At 33.1% G+C, this 19,194-nt stretch overlaps 1 protein-coding gene across 2 annotated transcripts in view; it reads right to left on the bottom strand.

Moving 5' to 3' along the window:
* Positions 1-19,194, bottom strand: part of LOC127881247 (uncharacterized) — an 84,414-nt gene that overhangs the window by 18,988 nt on the left and 46,232 nt on the right. For both annotated transcript variants that reach the window (XM_052428993.1, XM_052428994.1), the window contains 8 exons: positions 13,366-13,417; positions 12,944-13,073; positions 11,821-11,945; positions 10,514-10,589; positions 7,160-7,271; positions 4,702-4,838; positions 3,824-3,968; positions 203-318 (listed from right to left, as the gene is read on the bottom strand). In XM_052428993.1, coding sequence (XP_052284953.1) covers positions 203-318; positions 3,824-3,968; positions 4,702-4,838; positions 7,160-7,271; positions 10,514-10,589; positions 11,821-11,945; positions 12,944-13,073; positions 13,366-13,417 — 893 coding nt within the window. The remainder of the gene's footprint in view (positions 1-202; positions 319-3,823; positions 3,969-4,701; positions 4,839-7,159; positions 7,272-10,513; positions 10,590-11,820; positions 11,946-12,943; positions 13,074-13,365; positions 13,418-19,194) is intronic.

The following is a 19,194-nucleotide window of genomic DNA, read 5'->3' as shown; positions in this document are numbered from 1 at the left end:
ACAAGTGCAATGCTTAATGATCCATATTCCGAGGAGCATACATATACATATACTTCAATATGTTATGAACAAAGTAATAATGGACTTTATAATTCATTACTTCTGAATTTGTTCTTATTAATAAACGTAATTTGATGATGTATTATAATTCTCACTCTAATCCATGAGTTAATAATCGAGAATGCATTACAAGTAATCGCACCTTTGAAATTAAACTGACGTGCCAGGGGTTGTCCTTTGGTAAGGCTGCATCGCCCATAGAAATGTAACCTTGGGCTATGTATTTGCGTACTTGATCTGTATAGGCAATACCACAATCTGAAAAGTATAAATACAAATTGAATACACTTTCTGTGGAGAGGCCTAAACGATATTAAATGAAAACAAAATTAGATTGCCTTTAATGATTACTTAAAAACAAATACTGCGAAGTTTCATTATATAAAGCTGCCTTGCAGTAAAGGAGTGACATTTGAATAAAGAAAAAGTAAATGCACGCATAAAGAGACACATTCAGGCCTGGGTTTTTGACGGACGACGGATAACAAAGTTTCCTAAAAGCTCCCCAAGAGCAATATGTGCTCAGGTGAACTTAAAACGTATACAATAATCAACAAAACTTTAATTTAGCTACAATGACGCGCAAATAATGGCACTTTAATATCATGATTTTAAAACGCTAATTGAATCATTCATGACATCATTTTTACGTCATAACACAGAGATATTCGATGTTAAAGCTACTCTTACATCACTTAATTCATTTATTGTCATAAAGCGTAAACCAAAATGAAAATGTGTAAATGTGGAGGCATAATCAGGTAGGCCCTATTATTTCATTTCTTTTTTGCTCCAGGAAAACACCTTGCACAGTAAGCAAAAAATAAGGTATGTTTTACCACTTGCTTATAAAATAAAATAAAAACTGCCAACGCCCGTATACATGTATGTTTACCTCACATCCCACAGTGGGTGATGCAACATAATGGCATCCTGAGGATAATGTCTCGGTTGACTTAAATATTGCTGGGCGCGACAATGCGTTGAATGGCGTGGAGTATTTATTTTATTATACCGAACATATAAACACACCGTTATTTGTCCAACAATATTTATCACACGACTAAATCAGACTTCGGTATTTTTCATAGCTGGATTGGCGTGTACATCTATAATTAGACCAGTTATGTGTTATAAAGTTATACAACGCATTGCTTTAAATGACAAATAAATACGGCGTAATGCATACAAAATGATACAATACGTTTCGCGCGACACAGAATTTATAAATATAGTGTTGATACAAAGTGTGTTATTGGCGTCACCCTGGAGGGCGGCGACTAGTATGTAATGCATTTTTTTTTATCTTATGGGAAATGTTATTTTACGGATCAATGTATATATTTTTGTTTTAAGAATATCTTGCATAGTGGTTATGTTTTGTGTAAATTAGTGTAAATAAGTACTGCATTTGTGCCTATTACATTTATTAAAACATTTATTGCCAATAATGCAAAGCTAATTGTTTAAATTAATAACTGATCCACAACTGATAACAGGGAAAAGATCACAGGGACTGGGCAAATACGCGAAACTTTCTGGGTTTGTATAAAAACAAATGATGTTTTGTATAAAAACAAAACATAATCAAAATATATTTATTTTGTGGTTTTTCTAATTTGCTTATTTAGTGGAGAATAAATGTAGTACGATATTTAACGACCTATCGCGTAAGCAAGTTTATTGGAAGGCGTAGTGGAACGAAAACGTACAATGTATTAGTTTATTAATAGACATATAATAACGATCGCTATACACAACTTCACCAAATAGCAGTACATAAGTGAATGTTAGCCGGAATAGCTCAGTTGGGAGAGCGTTAGACTGAAGTTGTTTACGCAACAGTCATCTAAAGGCCCCCCGGTTCAATCCCGGGTTCCGGCACGAACGGAACAGTATGGCGGCTGACAATGTTTTCAGTCAAGTTGATAAATATAATGAAGCTTTCTTTTATGTAGACATTTTAAAATCCATTTTACCACAATTGGACATTTTTATTAAAATTAATGGATGCAACGTGGTGACAACGTTAATTAAAATGGTTTACATCACTTAAATATCTTATTAAAACTACACGTGTTTTTATATTAACAAATAAATGCAAACAACACATCTATTATCCATGTATTTTTTGGTTGTCTATCATAGGCCTATCCCTACCACATATAGAGCGCGAAGCGCGACACGTATTATTGATTGTAACAATGAGTTGCGATAAAGGAAGCAGTCGCTTATCAAGGAGGAGCTGTGTCCCAGCATCCCGTTTTCCTAGAGTCAAGCACTCCTCGGAGTTTTTTTTAGAACCACATATAGAGCGCGAGGCGCGACACGTATTATCATCCAGGTGATATGGGCCCTTTAGCATTATCCGACCATAACGTCCATAGTTATCTTCCTTAGAAGTTGAGAAATTTTGAAATCCTTGTTCGAAGTCCAAAATTTTCATCCGAGTGTTCCCAAACTTTCACAGGTTTTTTTATCAATGAGGACCCAACCCAAACTCTATATGAGCAATATCGGACCATAAGTCCAGAATTATGTCTCTTTGAATTTAAAAATAAAAGTGAAAAACTGCTTGGTTAGGTGATTATGTCAACATTTTTCATCAGATTCTTTCCAAACTTACAGTGTCTTCATTTCAATGAGCATTTTTACCTCATTTAAAATGAGAAACATCGGGACAATAAGTCCAGATTTTTTTTCTATTAAATTGGACAAAATAAACAATTTCCACTTGTTTAAAAGATTTCACAACTTTCGTCTGAATCTTTCCAAACTTGTTAAGTGTTTTTATATCAGTATTACTCGAACCCTGTTGAAAATGATGAACAACGGAGCAATACATCTATTGTGATTTTTTACTGAATTTCAAAGTCTTGTGAAATGCAGCTTCTTTATACAATTTACAGTTTTCATTCATTTTTTTTCAAACTTTTACAGTGTTTTCATATCAATGAGTACTCAACCCCTATCGTAAATGAGCAATGTAAGAATAAGTTCAGAATCATCTCCCCTTGAAGTTGAGAAAAATATGAAATTACGCTTACAGGATGAAGCAGATTTTTTTTAAACCTACACAGTTCTGTTCCATTAATGAAAACTGCACACGGATACCGGTATAATGGTTATACCAGTATCTTTTTCTATTTTGTTTAAAATAATCGGCCAATATATTCATATTTACAGTAGAAAAATTTCGTTCCATGTAACGCCTTTTGATGCTTTGCATCAATACTTATCGTGTATAATAAGAAACAAATATGAATGGCGAAACAATGCTTTCGGTAAGGAATATTAAAATCCGAGACATGTTTAAATAACAAATGCAAATTTAACAAAACGTTGTGACCAGTCATGGCGATTCCGTAAGCGAATCGACGAAATAAACATGTACTGCTCAGTATAATTTTGTAAATGCGAATAGCATTTCAAACGTTTCAAATGTAATTGCATAACAGAATGTAAAAAATGGACAGACGTTAGCATCTTCGGACGCAAAACATAAACTTAAAGTTGTACGTTCGTTAAATTTTGTTTTTTTCTTTGACGTGTAGTTTGTATCTTTTGGCAGCACGCGATGGTGTTATTTTATTGATGTCTCATGCGACATTTAAAATTATGCTCGCTATGTTCTATAAAAGATAACATCGACCCATACACAAACGTTTGCCCCAAAAATAAAATATTATATCTAACTATATCATCAGATATATATGATACATATCATGACATAATACTAAAGGCGCCATTCGGTATAACTTACATTTTTCATAGTTTCCCCTGTTCAATACAGTGAGCCGTGCACTGCGTCTGCTCTCACAGCCTTTTGTATCATGGGCGACGCACGTGTACACACCCGAGTCATTTGTTGCTGTGTAAGCGATACGAAGAAAGTTGTTTTGCATTTTCTGCAACAAAGGTCTATGTAATAGTGTGTTATAAGTTGATAACAGTTGTATCATCAATGTTTATATATGCGTTTAATAAGATACGCATGATATTTAAAGGACGATATTTGTATTTTTGTATGAAGAGTTTGCATTAAATATATCTATAAAAATAACAAAATGATGTCGAGTTTTAATGGGATTGAAAATGACGGGCGGATCTTACGCTTTCAGTTTTAGCAGAATGCTGTTTTTGTAATTTTTATTATATATTTAAGACCAAGTTTATGAAAAAGAAGAAACACTATTAAGTACTTAATAATGCAAGACAGAGAATGAGCGGAGAATACCAGTGAATGACAACTCGATCATGTATATATATATACTATGCTAGAGTAAAATGAATATGGTTTGATCATTTCTTCTGGTTACGTGCAACGTTTTTTGGGACTTATTTTTATGACAATATGTAAATTACATGATCGCCTGTGTAAAATACAAAAGTTAAACGATAGAAAGCAAATGATCCGATTCAATAAAACTTAATAACTAAGCGACAACGATGCGGAAACGAAAGCAGTATTTGCCCACTACGGTATGACGTCACAATTCACAAAATTGTGGTGATGCACAAACAAAGCAGGGTAATAACCAGTTATTATATTCATATACACGTATGATGTCCATTTATGGCTTCATTATATCATCGCATGTTAACAAATGTACAAAGATCTAGATAAAATCATTATCTTACAATGAATTTTCCGGTTGATTCCGTTTTAATTTTCACATTATCTTTCTCCCACCAAACGTCCTTTGCTCTGTAGGCCGCACAAAACACGATGGCAGTTTCATCGGTATCATAATCTGAATCCGATGGTCCTTGCATCTCTAGAAAAATATACGTAAGTGGTTTGTGCTAACACTTTACTGGTAATTCCCCCCCCCCCAAAAAAAAAAAAACAACAACACACTTGCAATGTGAAGAGGAGACGTACATTGCAGTCTGAATGCATACACAACCGCAGGTTGAAGTAACGTACCTTGGACAGTATATGGGCCCAGGAGCCCAATATATTCAAAAACATCATATATGTTATCGTGTTTTTGAGAGAAAAATTGACAAAGATCTATGAAAAAAAAATCCAAAAGTTTATATTTTCTTTGCAACAACTGTTAACACCCTAAATTTTATTTACTTGAAAACGAAAGTCGCCATTGCTCTTGATCTCGGCTTAGCTGGAATTACACTGACAGAGCCAGGCACAGAATCATCCATTCAACAACAACAACAACGACGCTTTGACAAATGTAAATTAATGAAAAATACTTACTCATTCTGATTGTATTGGAATTATATTTTAGGGGTTAGTGGTTGCATATGCATGCATTTTGTGACATGCCTCGTTTGATTAAAGGAATAGGACGGAAGCTATCGATTAAGGGGAGAAAACTCAAAAATATTCTTTGAAAGTCTGTGCAAGATTTATTCGGGAGGACAAACGGGCTCGAAATATTGCTTGGTTATCGGCTGACTGTGAGTAAACGGCTGGACAGATTTCTTTGAAGTAAATGTTTTTGGAAAGGTTGTCCAAATGCCAATAAGATGTCCAAGGGATGCTTTGGATTAAATATATTTTAGACATTTTTCTGCCCGCGATGACAGGTCTATGATAAATTATAGTTAATGACCTTGTTAGTATTCCAATATCAGAGGGGGGGGGGATTTTTTCATGGGGCTTTGTCAATTGTTCTCTCATAAAACACGGTTATACGTATTTATTTCAATATATTGGGCTCCTGAGCCCATATAGTATCCAGGGTACGTTACTTCCACCTGTTTACACAACGCAATAAATACAACTTCTTTCATTTCCACACAAACGCTTTACACATTTTTCGAATTTAATGAGCAGTTAGTGGAACCATTTTCACATATTAAATAGAAGCTAATAGAAGAAATATTCATGTAAAATATTGAGACCATTTGGTGTTGAGGAGCAGAACCTTTTGAATAGGTTTGGCAGATAACCTTCAAATGAAAATGTGTGTAAAAAGATTTGAAAATATAACATAAGGTTGGGAGAAAATGTTGGTTAAAATATTCAAATAGAGGTCTGACAGTTGTTTTGTGCAGTAGTGTGCATAAACATTTTAAGAGAGATGATAGAGCACCGTACAAGGATATTTATGCACAGTTCGGTTAATATTGACCAAGATTTTTTGAAAAATATGACAAAATATCATCAACTAAATGTAAATTATATTAAAGCTCAAGAGACCATTTTGTGCCGGGAGCGGAACCATATAAATAATTAAAATCACGAAATCTTCAAAAAAACATTCATTTGATTTATTGATGTTATACAAGATACGTGTCATTTTAGTTAAAACTGGTAAGGACGGAAAAACGAACAAACTAAGGGGCGGACGGCAAGACTGACGGACCAATCTTTATATTTCGGGAAGGTTTTAAGATATATTCTTAACTGGTAGCTTTGTATTGCCGTTCGCGGAACAATTTTCACCTGTTTCGTAAACAATTCTCTAAGTAAGATCTGTCATGTTTCATCATGATTGACAAATAACGTTCAACTCTATAAGACGAATAAGGAATGCTAACACAAAAGTCACTGTAAGCTCTAGTTGCCAATTTGTGCAGTGGAGTAGAGCGATTGTAATCAGGTATTCAGACAATAACAAGATCAAACTCGTGAAGCCATTTTAAAAATTGAACACAATTTATGGGGAAAAAGTTTTATATACATTTCTTTTTAGCGTTGGTGGCCACATTCTGCGTTGAATCATAAACATGTCCACTTATTTTGAATAGTACAATCCAAGATTTTTTTTTAATTGATAAAGAACTTTTTCAAATATGACAGGCATGGCATCTTTTAACTCATTTTTAACGACATCTTAAACGCCACTAATACGCAATATGCACATAACATAAGCTGTTAAAGTACGTTTAAAAGATGAATTTAGAATGGTACCCATTCTAATGCTAAATCTGGCCCATGAGCTTACTAACCTTCTGAATAAATTCAAATAAAGAACACCAGGAAAATGAAACTTATCTTTCAAATTTATTAAAATATTAAGCTTTCAACTGCTTTAATGCGGCCACACGATTAAATATTAATTTACCGCCAGTGACCTTCTACTACATACACTCTTTAGTAAATAAATTACAGCAGATATACACTAACCTAGCAGACATTCCTCTACCATTGTTAGAGTAAATGTGTGTTCCGCAGTTGCATTGCCCGCTCTAGCTACACATGTGTATCTTCCTTCCAACTGTTTATTAAAGTCGCCAATCTACAAAACATCAAAGCATTTTGAAGCTCAACAAAGGAATAGCCTACATACTTCTATAGTTCAACCAATACCCTTATGAGTTATGATTTTAAAGTATTAGCAATGACTATTACGAATAGTTAAATAATAAACACATACGAACTTTTCTTGCACTACAGTTCGGTCATGATTCCAACGTCATTAACTGCAGTGACAGATCGTGAGATCAGGAAAATACATACATAATTAAAATCAGAACAGAAATGTCCATGACATTTCGGTAAAGAACCAGTTTGGTAAAATATGTGCATCGCCAACGCACATGTATTGTAAAAGAAAAAGAGCAGGGCAAAAAATGATTACGAATTGTGCAAAGTTCCTCATCAGGCTTCAGAACGAAATATTAAACATATCAATAGGCCATGTGAAGAGCAAGTGATCATACAGTATTAAGTAGTTGGTATAATATAATATCTAACGTAATACATGAAAATGGTTGGACACAATCGGAATGTTTCACAATATTATCGTGATTATTATACTGTTTATATTTATGGAAAATAAACAAAAATGGACGAGTGGATTATCTTACGCATACCATCCGGGGCATACCATGTGTATAAATATTTTATAATAGTTATGTATTATTAGTATTATAAAACTAATTAGGGCAACATTTTTGCAAATATAAAAAGAATACAACACGGTTAATAATCAGACATTAATATTTCACATCAGTGTAAACAAAATATTTTTGTTTTGTTTTTTGTTGTAAAGAATGAGTGAAGGAAATATATATACATGTAACATATAACAAATACCTTTTTTAAAACAAAATTAATGTTATGACAAAAATAGTTTTGAAGAAATGAATCAAAAGTAAGGAAAACTGATCTGCCAATTGATACACAGAGATTATTCAATGAACTTTTGAACATAAAGGATTACATAAAAATTGATGTGTATGTATAAAATGCAACCCAAAATAACTCTAAGCATATACGACAAATACCTATGTCAGAAATAATGCTGAGGAAATTGTAAGAAAGGTAGTATTCAATGAAAATTATTAGGTATTCAGTTTGAACAACCAATATACAAATAAATTATACAGAAACTATAAGTTACTGATCCACATGTTTTGAATGCATGTTTATATAGCAGTGAATGACTTGAATTATATTATATTTGCTTATTTTTGTGATTATAAGTTCGGAACCAAAAGAAAACTTATGGATCTTTATGCTAATTATCATAAATAACACATCTTTGTATTAAATGTCGTAACACAATCAGAAATTCACATTTTACATCAGTGTAATTGCAGGTACTGTAAATTCAAATTTAGGAGTATGTACTTAAAAATAAATACACAATCGAATAAACAAACAAACAGTGGAACATAACCATGCAGCTGGTATTCAACATTCAATGTGGACCTTCTTATTGATAGCGCTTCTTTAACAAAAACATATAACGTAACAAGTACTTCTTAAGTACATGTTCTGGTCAGGTTTAAAAATGTATATACTGATAACTGCTTGAGGTGATTTTGTGTAGTATTCCCTGATATCGTTATAACAAGGGCTGATTAAAACGAAATGGTATTCAGTTTCAATGTCAAATGGCTTACAACAGATAGAATATATATTTCTTCCCAAGCTAGCTATGTGATAATTACTGAACCTACTCGTTTAAATTATTAATGGATGACTTGACGTTCTTAATCTACAGAAGTAAAATATGAGGCTTTTAGGTAATATATCTAAATTTTTGTCACAGTCAGTAATATTTTTTATTCGTTGTACAATAATAAAACTGGATATCGAAGTGAGTGAACTCAATGTTATTTCAAACAATCTCTTTCCCTGCTTTCAAATTCGGAGAGAAATTCGTTTTATTAACATACTGGTAATTATCAAACAAGTTCGTAAATCCGTATTTGTTCAGAGAGTTTACATTCGTGACCCAATTTCTTGTTCAACTTATGCAATATTTAAGAGCCTCTTTATAAACAGTCCTTAATATAATATCTTATCACTGTCTTCAACTTTAAACCAATATTTAATTAGTCGAATGTACCTGCGGATAAAAAGTAAATATTTGTTCACCAGAAACAGCAGCATCAACGCATTGCTTCTTACTCCTTGTGAACTTTTACAAAATGTAAGGTGAATTCTTTCTCGTTCTTTTGATTTTGTTAATAAAATCTGAACGAAAAAAGTATTGATGATAAAATTCATCGAAAAGTTGAACTGTTTTTGGCGATAGATCAAAGTCGTAGTCTTCACACAAAAAAACATTTAAGGAGACTAGGGCCTTACATGTTCAACGTTCAATGTTATCACAAAAAGTTCTCGGTGTAATTGAAAACAGTACGTAGAATAATAATATTATCAAAGACGTCCATTGGTTGGCTATTAAATGATCATTTTGCATTTGATTATAACGCCACGCGTTTTCGGACAACCATTATTTTAGTTTTTGTAGTATTTTCAGTGAGATCCCATGTACAACAATATGAAAGCAATATATAAATGCTTATGAGAGTCTTCCGTTTTATCTACAATAGCCATATAATCAGCGAACAACACCCAAATTACATTTAAATCATCAATGCTGCATTTCAAATAAAGCTCTTAATCTTCAACATTAAAATTGGTTTTACTGTGGAACGAACTTTACAAAATCCTAATTGCGAATTGTATATTGCGGTAGAAAGGCTCAAACACTTTATTTACCTGAAAATTAATGTTTTACTTTTGAAGTATAGATAAATAAGTACAAATCAAATCTTCCCCCGTAAGTTTGAAAAGTAACTTTTGTAACTTGCTCTCCTAGTGAAATTTGTCTTCTAGACGTATTGTTTTCGAGTTCATTTTTACCGATATCATTAAATTTATATATTTGACATCTGACATTTTTTATTCTATCAGATTATTTTCTTACGTTTTATCCTGTTATTTATTAAGTGTTTTATAACGGGATAATAACATTAACAACTCGCATATATGCATAATACATTTTGCCTTGTAAGCATGCACATAGATTCAGGTAGAATGAACCGCGCTATTTGTTGACTAAATTTACTGATGCTGGTAAAAACATGATTAATATACATGTGTAGATATTTTATCATATCAGCATACGTTAAAAAAAGCGGTTTCGTTGTTAACGTATATCACGCTTAACTTTGTGTACGTCTGATGCAAATATTTATTGGGGAGGTAATCCAAGAAGGAAAGCAATAATTACATATGTACCATTAGCAGACCCTGTCCTTGGTCTCCAAATTTGGAACTTCTTTGGTAATCGCCTATGATTCGTCCTTTAAAATACCTGTAATAAACGTTACACTTGATTGGAAAATTGATAAATAAAATAGCATCTATAACAATGAACTGTCAAAGTCTGAACAATTCTTGGAACAAGCTCTAAGGAATGCTTATACTGAATGAAGCATTAGTAAAAGAGTTATTCAACTTTTTATTGTCGCTTTCATTAACTGATAAGTTAACATGTATATAGTATATTCAGTTTAAATAGGCATTTTGGCGGTTCACCGGTATTATTTTGTTTTTAAATATTATATTTTTATAATAATTTATTAACTAGTTGGTTAACGCAAACATCTATTTTTATAAATAGTATTTATTGTTTATATTTATAAAAAAATTGTCTTCGGGACACTTTTTTAGGGCGCGGTAAAATCAGTAGTAGGAGAAGTAGTAGTAGTACAATGCTTTTAAATGAAATGTACGTGGTGTTCGCAAGCGCACATTCGATAACGGGAAAATTGTGTTGTAAAATTATTGTTGAATTCTTATAATCGTGAGTTCTGATATAATTGGAAGCTTGTATCGAATAAATATTATTGGCTTTGTATATATGTATTCTTTATGATTATAATCACCTAACACTGATACAAAAAAGATGTGTTTGAATAAAAGGAAAGTGTTATGTTTTAATGCATGTTTACATTAATAAGGACATACCTTTGATATACCGATTAAACAAATTAACAAAAAAATGTGCTTCTGTCACACAAGAAGGTTTTCAATGTTTCATCAATTTCTACAATTAAATTTGCTATACCAAGCAAAGTCTGCATAAAAACTTCCGGAGCTTATGAGCTAAACATCGCCATCCAAACTTAAGACCTTGACCCAACGGGCACCAAGTGCATTCCCAAGCTAGGAATTCATGCAGGGTTGCACTACCCAACGTTTCATCAAGGTTGGTCAATGCAAACTATAAATTTACCAGAATTTACCTTCTAGATTCATCTGCCCGACCAGGCGCGCTACTGTCCGCCATACACCGTTTGTTGAATTTGTATATGTTAAAGCGTTGGTTAAACACTACATAGAATGGGCTCAGAAGACAAAAAACTCTATAAGTAACCATGACTAGTGTTGCCATATGTAAAATAAGTATTCCCTGTATATGTTACACAATTGATCCATCAATTCGCAAAACTTCCAAATCAAAACATGACAAGACAAAAAAGCTATTGAGAACATAAATATTGTTGGAGGGGGTATGGAACTGTTTGGTATGTTTGACTCACCAAGAGTAGACGACAGGTGGTCCTGATGCAGGTTTCTCCACCTGACAAAGGTTGTCAGACTCCCCACCTTTCTTTACTGTCCGGCTTTGAGGCGCATGTGTAAATTTTAGACGACCAGCAGAGCCCTTAGATAATTGGTATTTCATTTTTATAAAAATATATTGTAATTAGAGAAGGTAAGTATTCAGTGAAAGTACGTATCGCCTACCTACCTTAGCGACAACAGCTCAGTATATTACAAGCTTTGCAGTCAAAATAAAACTGCTGACAACGAAAAAAACGACAGGAAAATAAATAAACAGATTCGAATCATGGGTGAATGTTGGTAAAGGCAGGCTTTTTGTTAGAAGGTAAAATATCTGATATATTGTTTTCTTTAACATACGAAAAGTCAAAAGCGTTAGCAAACTCGTTTCTTTAAAGTGATTGGAAGAAGATTTGTTTGGATGGAAATTAATGCCTACAAAAATACCAGCCAATGCAGTTTTGAACTTTACAATGTTGGTCAATAAATGTAATTCGGCATAATCCAATGAAAATAAATTTAACAAAATGTGTTTGTGAAACACTATTTCCACCCCATATATTTGAACTTTGACCTTGAAGGATGACCTTGACCTTTCCCCACTCAAAATGTGCGGCTCCATGAGATACGCATGCATGCCAAATATCAAGTTGCTATCTTCGATATTGCAAAAGTCATGGCAAATTGTTTGCGGAAAACAAACCAACAAATCAACAAACAGACAGGGCAAAAACAAGATATCCCCCAGCGTAGACTGGGGGACATAAAATATATTAATCTAAATGTATTAACACGTATAAATGTTTCTTTTTTATTATTTTTTTGCAAATTATTTTGACTTAATTAAGAAAATCGAAGAGAGAATGCACATATACAAAGATCTTTATACAATCATTGAAACATCAATCGTTTATGCTTGGTCTGTATATTGCAAACGAGTACGTTTCAATTGTTAATTGGGCCTGTGTCATTACCACTCTATTGTATTCAATTCGTCTTCATTCTTAAATCATAGAGACTGGCCCTTAATTTTGTATTTTATACACAAAACGTTGAATAGGTTATAACTCAAACTAAGATGACGATATTAGTACTTACTGCCATTTCAGTGCAGAAGTTCCCAGTGTACCCTGCAGTACAGTAGCAATGGTCAACACTACCATTGTTCACACACGTGGCTCCATTCTCACAGTGAGAAACGCTTTTACACTGGGACCCAGCAATGCACCTTTGAGATATAACCATTATTGTATAAAAGCTACATTGGAACCCGGCAATGCACCTTTGAGATATAACCATTATTGTATTAAAGCAACACTGGGAACCGGCAAAACGCCTTTGGGATATAACCATTATTGTATTAAAGCTACACAACGATATCTGAAAGAAACAGCATAATATATCATTTAATGGCATTTTCTTACTATTGAACACCTCAACTTTGCTTCAAGGGTGTGTGGTAAATTTGGTGCAATAATTGATATTTTTACATGAACAATAATAATTTGCAGTTAACTTACATCTTTTCAAAACCCCGTACCACGCATACTTCATGCCCACTGCATCTGCAATCTAAAATTGCAAGAAGTAAAAACCAGTGTTTAAAATTATTTACTTGGACTATATAAATATCGTCAATGATTATGTTAGTATTCCAGCACGAAATATTTCCCCAATAATACGAAAAACAAGGCTTTGCCATTAAAATTCTAATGAATTGTACGAAAAAAAGTTAAACTTGATCTGTGCAAGCAGGAGAGAAACCTTATTACAGCACGGGGGTCTTTATTTTTGGCAAGCAAACAATAAGCAACAAATGTACATTAAACCACCAACATAAATAAAAGTGAATAAAACTGAGGTTACCTGCATTGCAACAGTCAATCGAAAGCATCAGGGGTCTTATTCTGTTTTAAAAAGCTAAAAACGTCAAACGTGGCCCATAATACAGAGTGCCAAATTTGATAAGAAAGTAATAACTTCATATCGCCTTGTATCAGTACACGAGATATGTTTCATGATTAAATTTGATGTCGATTTGCCACAACAGAATCAAAGATTGGTTGTGTTTTAATTTTCACCAGAGGTTTGACTTAGAACTATCTCTGAAATTGAATACTACTTTAAAGCTTTGACAAAGAAATAAAGCATATAAAATCATTGCTGTATTTCTATTTTCAGTGTCTGAACCTTGACATAAAACAAAAACAAGACGTGTTTGTGAAACACTATGTCCCCCCATATATTTGACCTTTGACTTGAAGGATGAAATTGACCTTGATCTGTCACCACTCAAAATGTGCAGCTCCATGAGATACACATGCATGCCAAATATGAAGTTCCTATCGTCGATATTGCAAAAGCTATGGCAAATGTTAAAGTGTGACGCAAACCAACCAAAAAACCAACAAACAGACAGAGGCAAAAACACTATGTCCCCCAGTATAGAGGTAATAGTGGGTGTACAAGTGCACAGCATATGTCAAACGTCAAACCAACCGACGTTAATAAACTTACAAACGGGTTTGGCTCAATTAACTAGACAAGCATGATCACAATTTGTTCAGGTAATTTTGTATACATGATTACCAAAAATCAAGAGGGGATCAGTTGAAATTATTCGGAAAAATACTGTCAACCTTGGCTTCGCCTCGGTTGACAGTATTTCCTCAAGTTGACAAATTGACTGTCACCCTGTCAGACATGTTATATTTATATATTATTATACCTCACTTTTATTCACAATGCTAATGTCCCATAGGCCATCGCGACATAGAAAAACTGTCAGACCCAGCGGGAAAAATTTACTGTCCGAAAAATACTGTGGCCCGCTACCTTAGCAATCACGTGCCACCAGCGGGAAAAAAATACTGTCCAAAAAATACTGTCGCCCGCTACCTTAGCAATTACGTGCGGAGTGATAAAAAAATACTGTCCCATTCGCGCATGCGCAGTTTTGCATATCCGTTGTATTTGGATAATTGAAATATCGATTGCAGCTGAAACTGTGCTGTAGAATAGATTAATGCCATTATTTTAAGATGTGACAGGAGTCATAGAAAAATCAATTCAGTTTAAACGACACGCTTATCTCAATGGCAACTTTAATCCAATGCTCATAACAATAAAGTTACAAGGATATACACTGAACCAGTGTCTGTTCTTTAGGTGTTACAGTAGAGTTAGCGATTGTGTTCCGCAAGGTTGCGATTAATAGCGATTGCGTTTTTAACCGTTGTATAGCGTTTAAGCGTTTGTTTTGTGTTTGTTTGCGCTTATTCCATAGCGCATGCGTAGCGACTGAAAACCGATGAAAAGGCGGGGCTTATGTGCACTATATTTAGATACGTCCTTTTTATAGATTTAAAGCACGCCGTATTGACAATCCCAGAAATCGATAATTTCTTCTATGAATATATCGTATGCGAGAACGCAGACCATATAGAGAACTTTGGAAAATAAACACAATATGGCCAAAGAAGGAAAACGAAGATTTAAATCAGAATATAGATGTATAAACAATTCCTGAAGATTGTAGTTACATATTTTACAAATGCATTATTGTTCGTATACATATATTATATATGAATTAATGTATGGTCACCATCCTCTTTCGTAAATTACAGCAAAAGTATTAATATTGGTCGCTGCACTGTGACCACAGCAGGGTGTCAATAAACATGGGTATAGCACACGCGTTGGGTCCGAAAACGAATTAAAGTAGGCCTTCACAAGAGGCCATCACAGTATAATATTATATCTCTGTTTATTGACACCCTGCTGTGGTCACAGTGCAGCGACCATTATCATGGTTAAACAATAAAAACAGATGTACTGGAAAAAGACCCTTTCGTTAATTAATTGCCATAACTTATCGCAGTATTTGTAATATTTAGTATTTAATAAATTAATACTCATGAGGCAAAGAAATCGCACAGCGTCGTGAAAAAAATCTATATAATCACTAAGATATACATATATATTTTCTATTTTAAAATATATACCTCATTTCCACACAAGCATAGAGGTCTCAGACACAAACAACGAATCATTACATCCGTATAATATTACGCGCGGATTTGTAAACTTTTACCCGTTTAAATATATTTTTTTTTCAAAACTATCGATAAGATCGAAAATATATGCTAATATTGTTAATATAATCCGATCTACAAGTGTACGGGAACTGATCAATGTTATTTTATGCTTTCTGGTGGCTTATCGAAAAATATCAGTGAATTTAAACTGATAATTCACCGTTTAAAACCGTACAATTAACAGTGAAAAAAATGATAATTTTAATTGTTTTACCGGAAGAATATTTTGATTCGGTGAAATATCGATTTTAAACAAGGCCCAGGTGTTGTAAACGCGAATATTTCGTTAAAGAAGCTATATTCAATAAAATAAAATTTGAGAAACGTGCAATTGTAAATTAAGACAGAGAGAGAGGCACATATATTTTCAGATTTTTTCTAAATTTAATACTTCTTTTCTCCAAAAAAAAGAAGCATTATTAAACCCGTGCTTGTAAACAGCTTTCAATGTTTTTCCAAAAAACTATCAAGATCGATACAATATGCTAACATTGTTTATAAAATATAAGATTTACAAGTTTAGGGCAACTGATCAATGTTTAATGATTTAATTCAATTTAATCAAACGCAAAGAAATCACACTGTGCCAATGAAATATTAGCTCACTTTAATATTAGCAACAAATGTGTTTGTTTAACGTGTATTATTTGTTACACAACACAAATTTTATCATTGATTTGCAAATTAACAGACTATTGATTCATTTATGAACATTTGGTAACTAAATAACGCCCATATGTTTTAAACGCAAAACATAATAAATATGTCGTTAAAGAAGATAAAGTGAAGATCTGGCAAACGTGCCATTTAATAAAAAGTGAAAATACAAATGATATTTTTCTATCTATATATGCACAACATTGTCTATACGGTCGGCGTTCTATCGTCTGCCTTTTAACGAGCGCGCTATAATTTTATTGAAGTCAGTCGCAATTGTCGCAGAAACATAATTTTATTTTACTTGATCTCATACCATAAAGACTCTTTTATAGTGTATAAAGTAAAGTTAATCATTTCGTATTAGTGTATTCAAAGTACTCGAGTTATTAAATCATTATATAGATTATAATATTAGACTATATTTTTAATGAAACGACGATAATGATAGCAAGAAATATCTTTTTAAAAATGATGTTCTTCATATATCCTCATTTCAATAGTAAATGTACGCGTATATTCAAACTGCATGACGGTGTTACACGTCCCGTTAATTTTAATGTACTCAACAATTAAGCAATAAATGACATCATTCATGAATGTAAATCCAATTGACATCTCGCCTGGACACTTAATCAGGTGGCTTATGCACAAATCACAAGCTCCGACGTGTCCAGTCTTCCCGATGCCTGTAGATCGGACACATCGGCCGGCGACCGAATTATCTGTAAGTGAGGCATAAGCGGTTAGAAAATATCAAAGTGTCTTCTTTGTCTACAGATTACGCGATATTGCGGGTGATTTTTATGGACTTTTTAATCCCCTATAACACTGGTTAAAGGGGATTGTGTCATTAAGGTATAATGGAAATGCAGAAATTATTAGTTAAAAAAACATTAGCTATCTAAAACGGGTATTTCGGTACGCTAAACACGCTCTAAAACGCGTGCGCATTTACCGAAATCTAGCATGTAACTACGTGTAAATTAACCCATCTTCACTTATATGTACACATGTTATGTACTAAAATATTAACGACACATTTTCCCCACATATTTTGTACACGAAAAAGCGCTGTATACCTGGCATTTCGGTTAGATTTTACACTCTCTCGACGACGAGTGGGTACCGAAATCCCCATGTTCTAACGTATAAAAGTGGATTTCGTTAAGTTACGCAAAGTAGTTACCATTCCATATCGTTGTTCATATACACGTGAAATAATCCACACTTAATAATGCTTATATGTCATTAAAAGTTCTGAAATAAATTAATGTTGTTTAAGGGGGATTACGGTAATTCTAAACATTGAAGCTTACACTCGCACTTGTCAAGACCACATTTCCGCGTTGGAAATGGTATACATTCAATTCCCCTAACTTATTTTTTGATCTCCAAGTGTGGATTAAAAGCGCTAATTGATGTCACCATATGTCTGCACATGTGTAGATACCGTCATTAAGATAATATATCACTCGTCAAATTCTAATTACAGGTATAATGGAAATAAAGACCTAAGTCGTGCTGAGTTTTAATTACTCTTAAAATAATGCAGATTAACTTTGCTTCTATTATTAACCTTATAAATGATAAAAATATAACAAAACAATAAACACGAACTATTATGTGATGATCAGATCGATAACATTTAATATAATTCGATCATTTACGCTAATTATTACCCCCCCCCAAAAATAACAATACAATCTATTCCAATGCCGATGTTGGTGTTGTGTGATATAGTTCTTAATTCATTAATCGTGTTTTAATATCCATTTTAGAAGTTCTGGCTTATTTTTTTAAATAAAAACATGACTTACATGACTTATTGCAAATATTGTCAACATCAGTAACCAGCGCTTTTGCCAACCAGTGACTGCACATGCGCGAAAAATACCGATTGTAAACAATAACAATCATTTTGTCTAAAAATCACATCCTCAGTGAAGCACAATTGTGTCGGGATATGTTTTTTTGTGAAATTTATATACAAAAACATACAGTACAACCACTCCTGTCAGAAATTTAATAAACGAAAAACAACTCACAGACATCTTACTAAGTCAGTAATGCAGTCATGAAGATGTTTAGTTTAAAAAAGTAAACTTTTCAACTTTTATATTAATCCCTTATAACCAATCAATTAATAATCAATTATTTTAAATGATTCAAATAGACACAGAAGTAAAGAGTAATAGTAACACTTATAACTAACGCGTTTTAATTAAACGACGATCGTCCCACAATTAATGCGCGAAAATAGGTTGTCGTTTTAAAACAATATTTGTGTGGTTAGAATTATCACTGACTAACATTTTAATGTATTCTCATGTCATTATAATGTACTTACATACTATATAAACGAACATTACGGCTCTCATAGAATAAAAAACAACACAACAAAAACACTTGTGCTTTTTCTCTCAATCTGCACGTTCACTGTAAAGGTTTTCTAAAAATATTTTATTTGAAAAATACTGTTTCTATCGATAATTAATTACGACACATTTCTTCGTTATCAAACACGAGAATTAAGCCGGACAATGAAATTGTGATCGTGTTTCACGTCAATCCCTTCATCTTATATTGAATAAT

Source organism: Dreissena polymorpha, chromosome 5 (assembly GCF_020536995.1).
Source record: "Dreissena polymorpha isolate Duluth1 chromosome 5, UMN_Dpol_1.0, whole genome shotgun sequence".
Lineage (NCBI taxonomy): Eukaryota > Metazoa > Mollusca > Bivalvia > Myida > Dreissenidae > Dreissena > Dreissena polymorpha.
The sequence above is the reverse complement of the archived record's forward strand: the minus strand, read 5'-3'. Positions and strand labels throughout refer to the sequence as shown.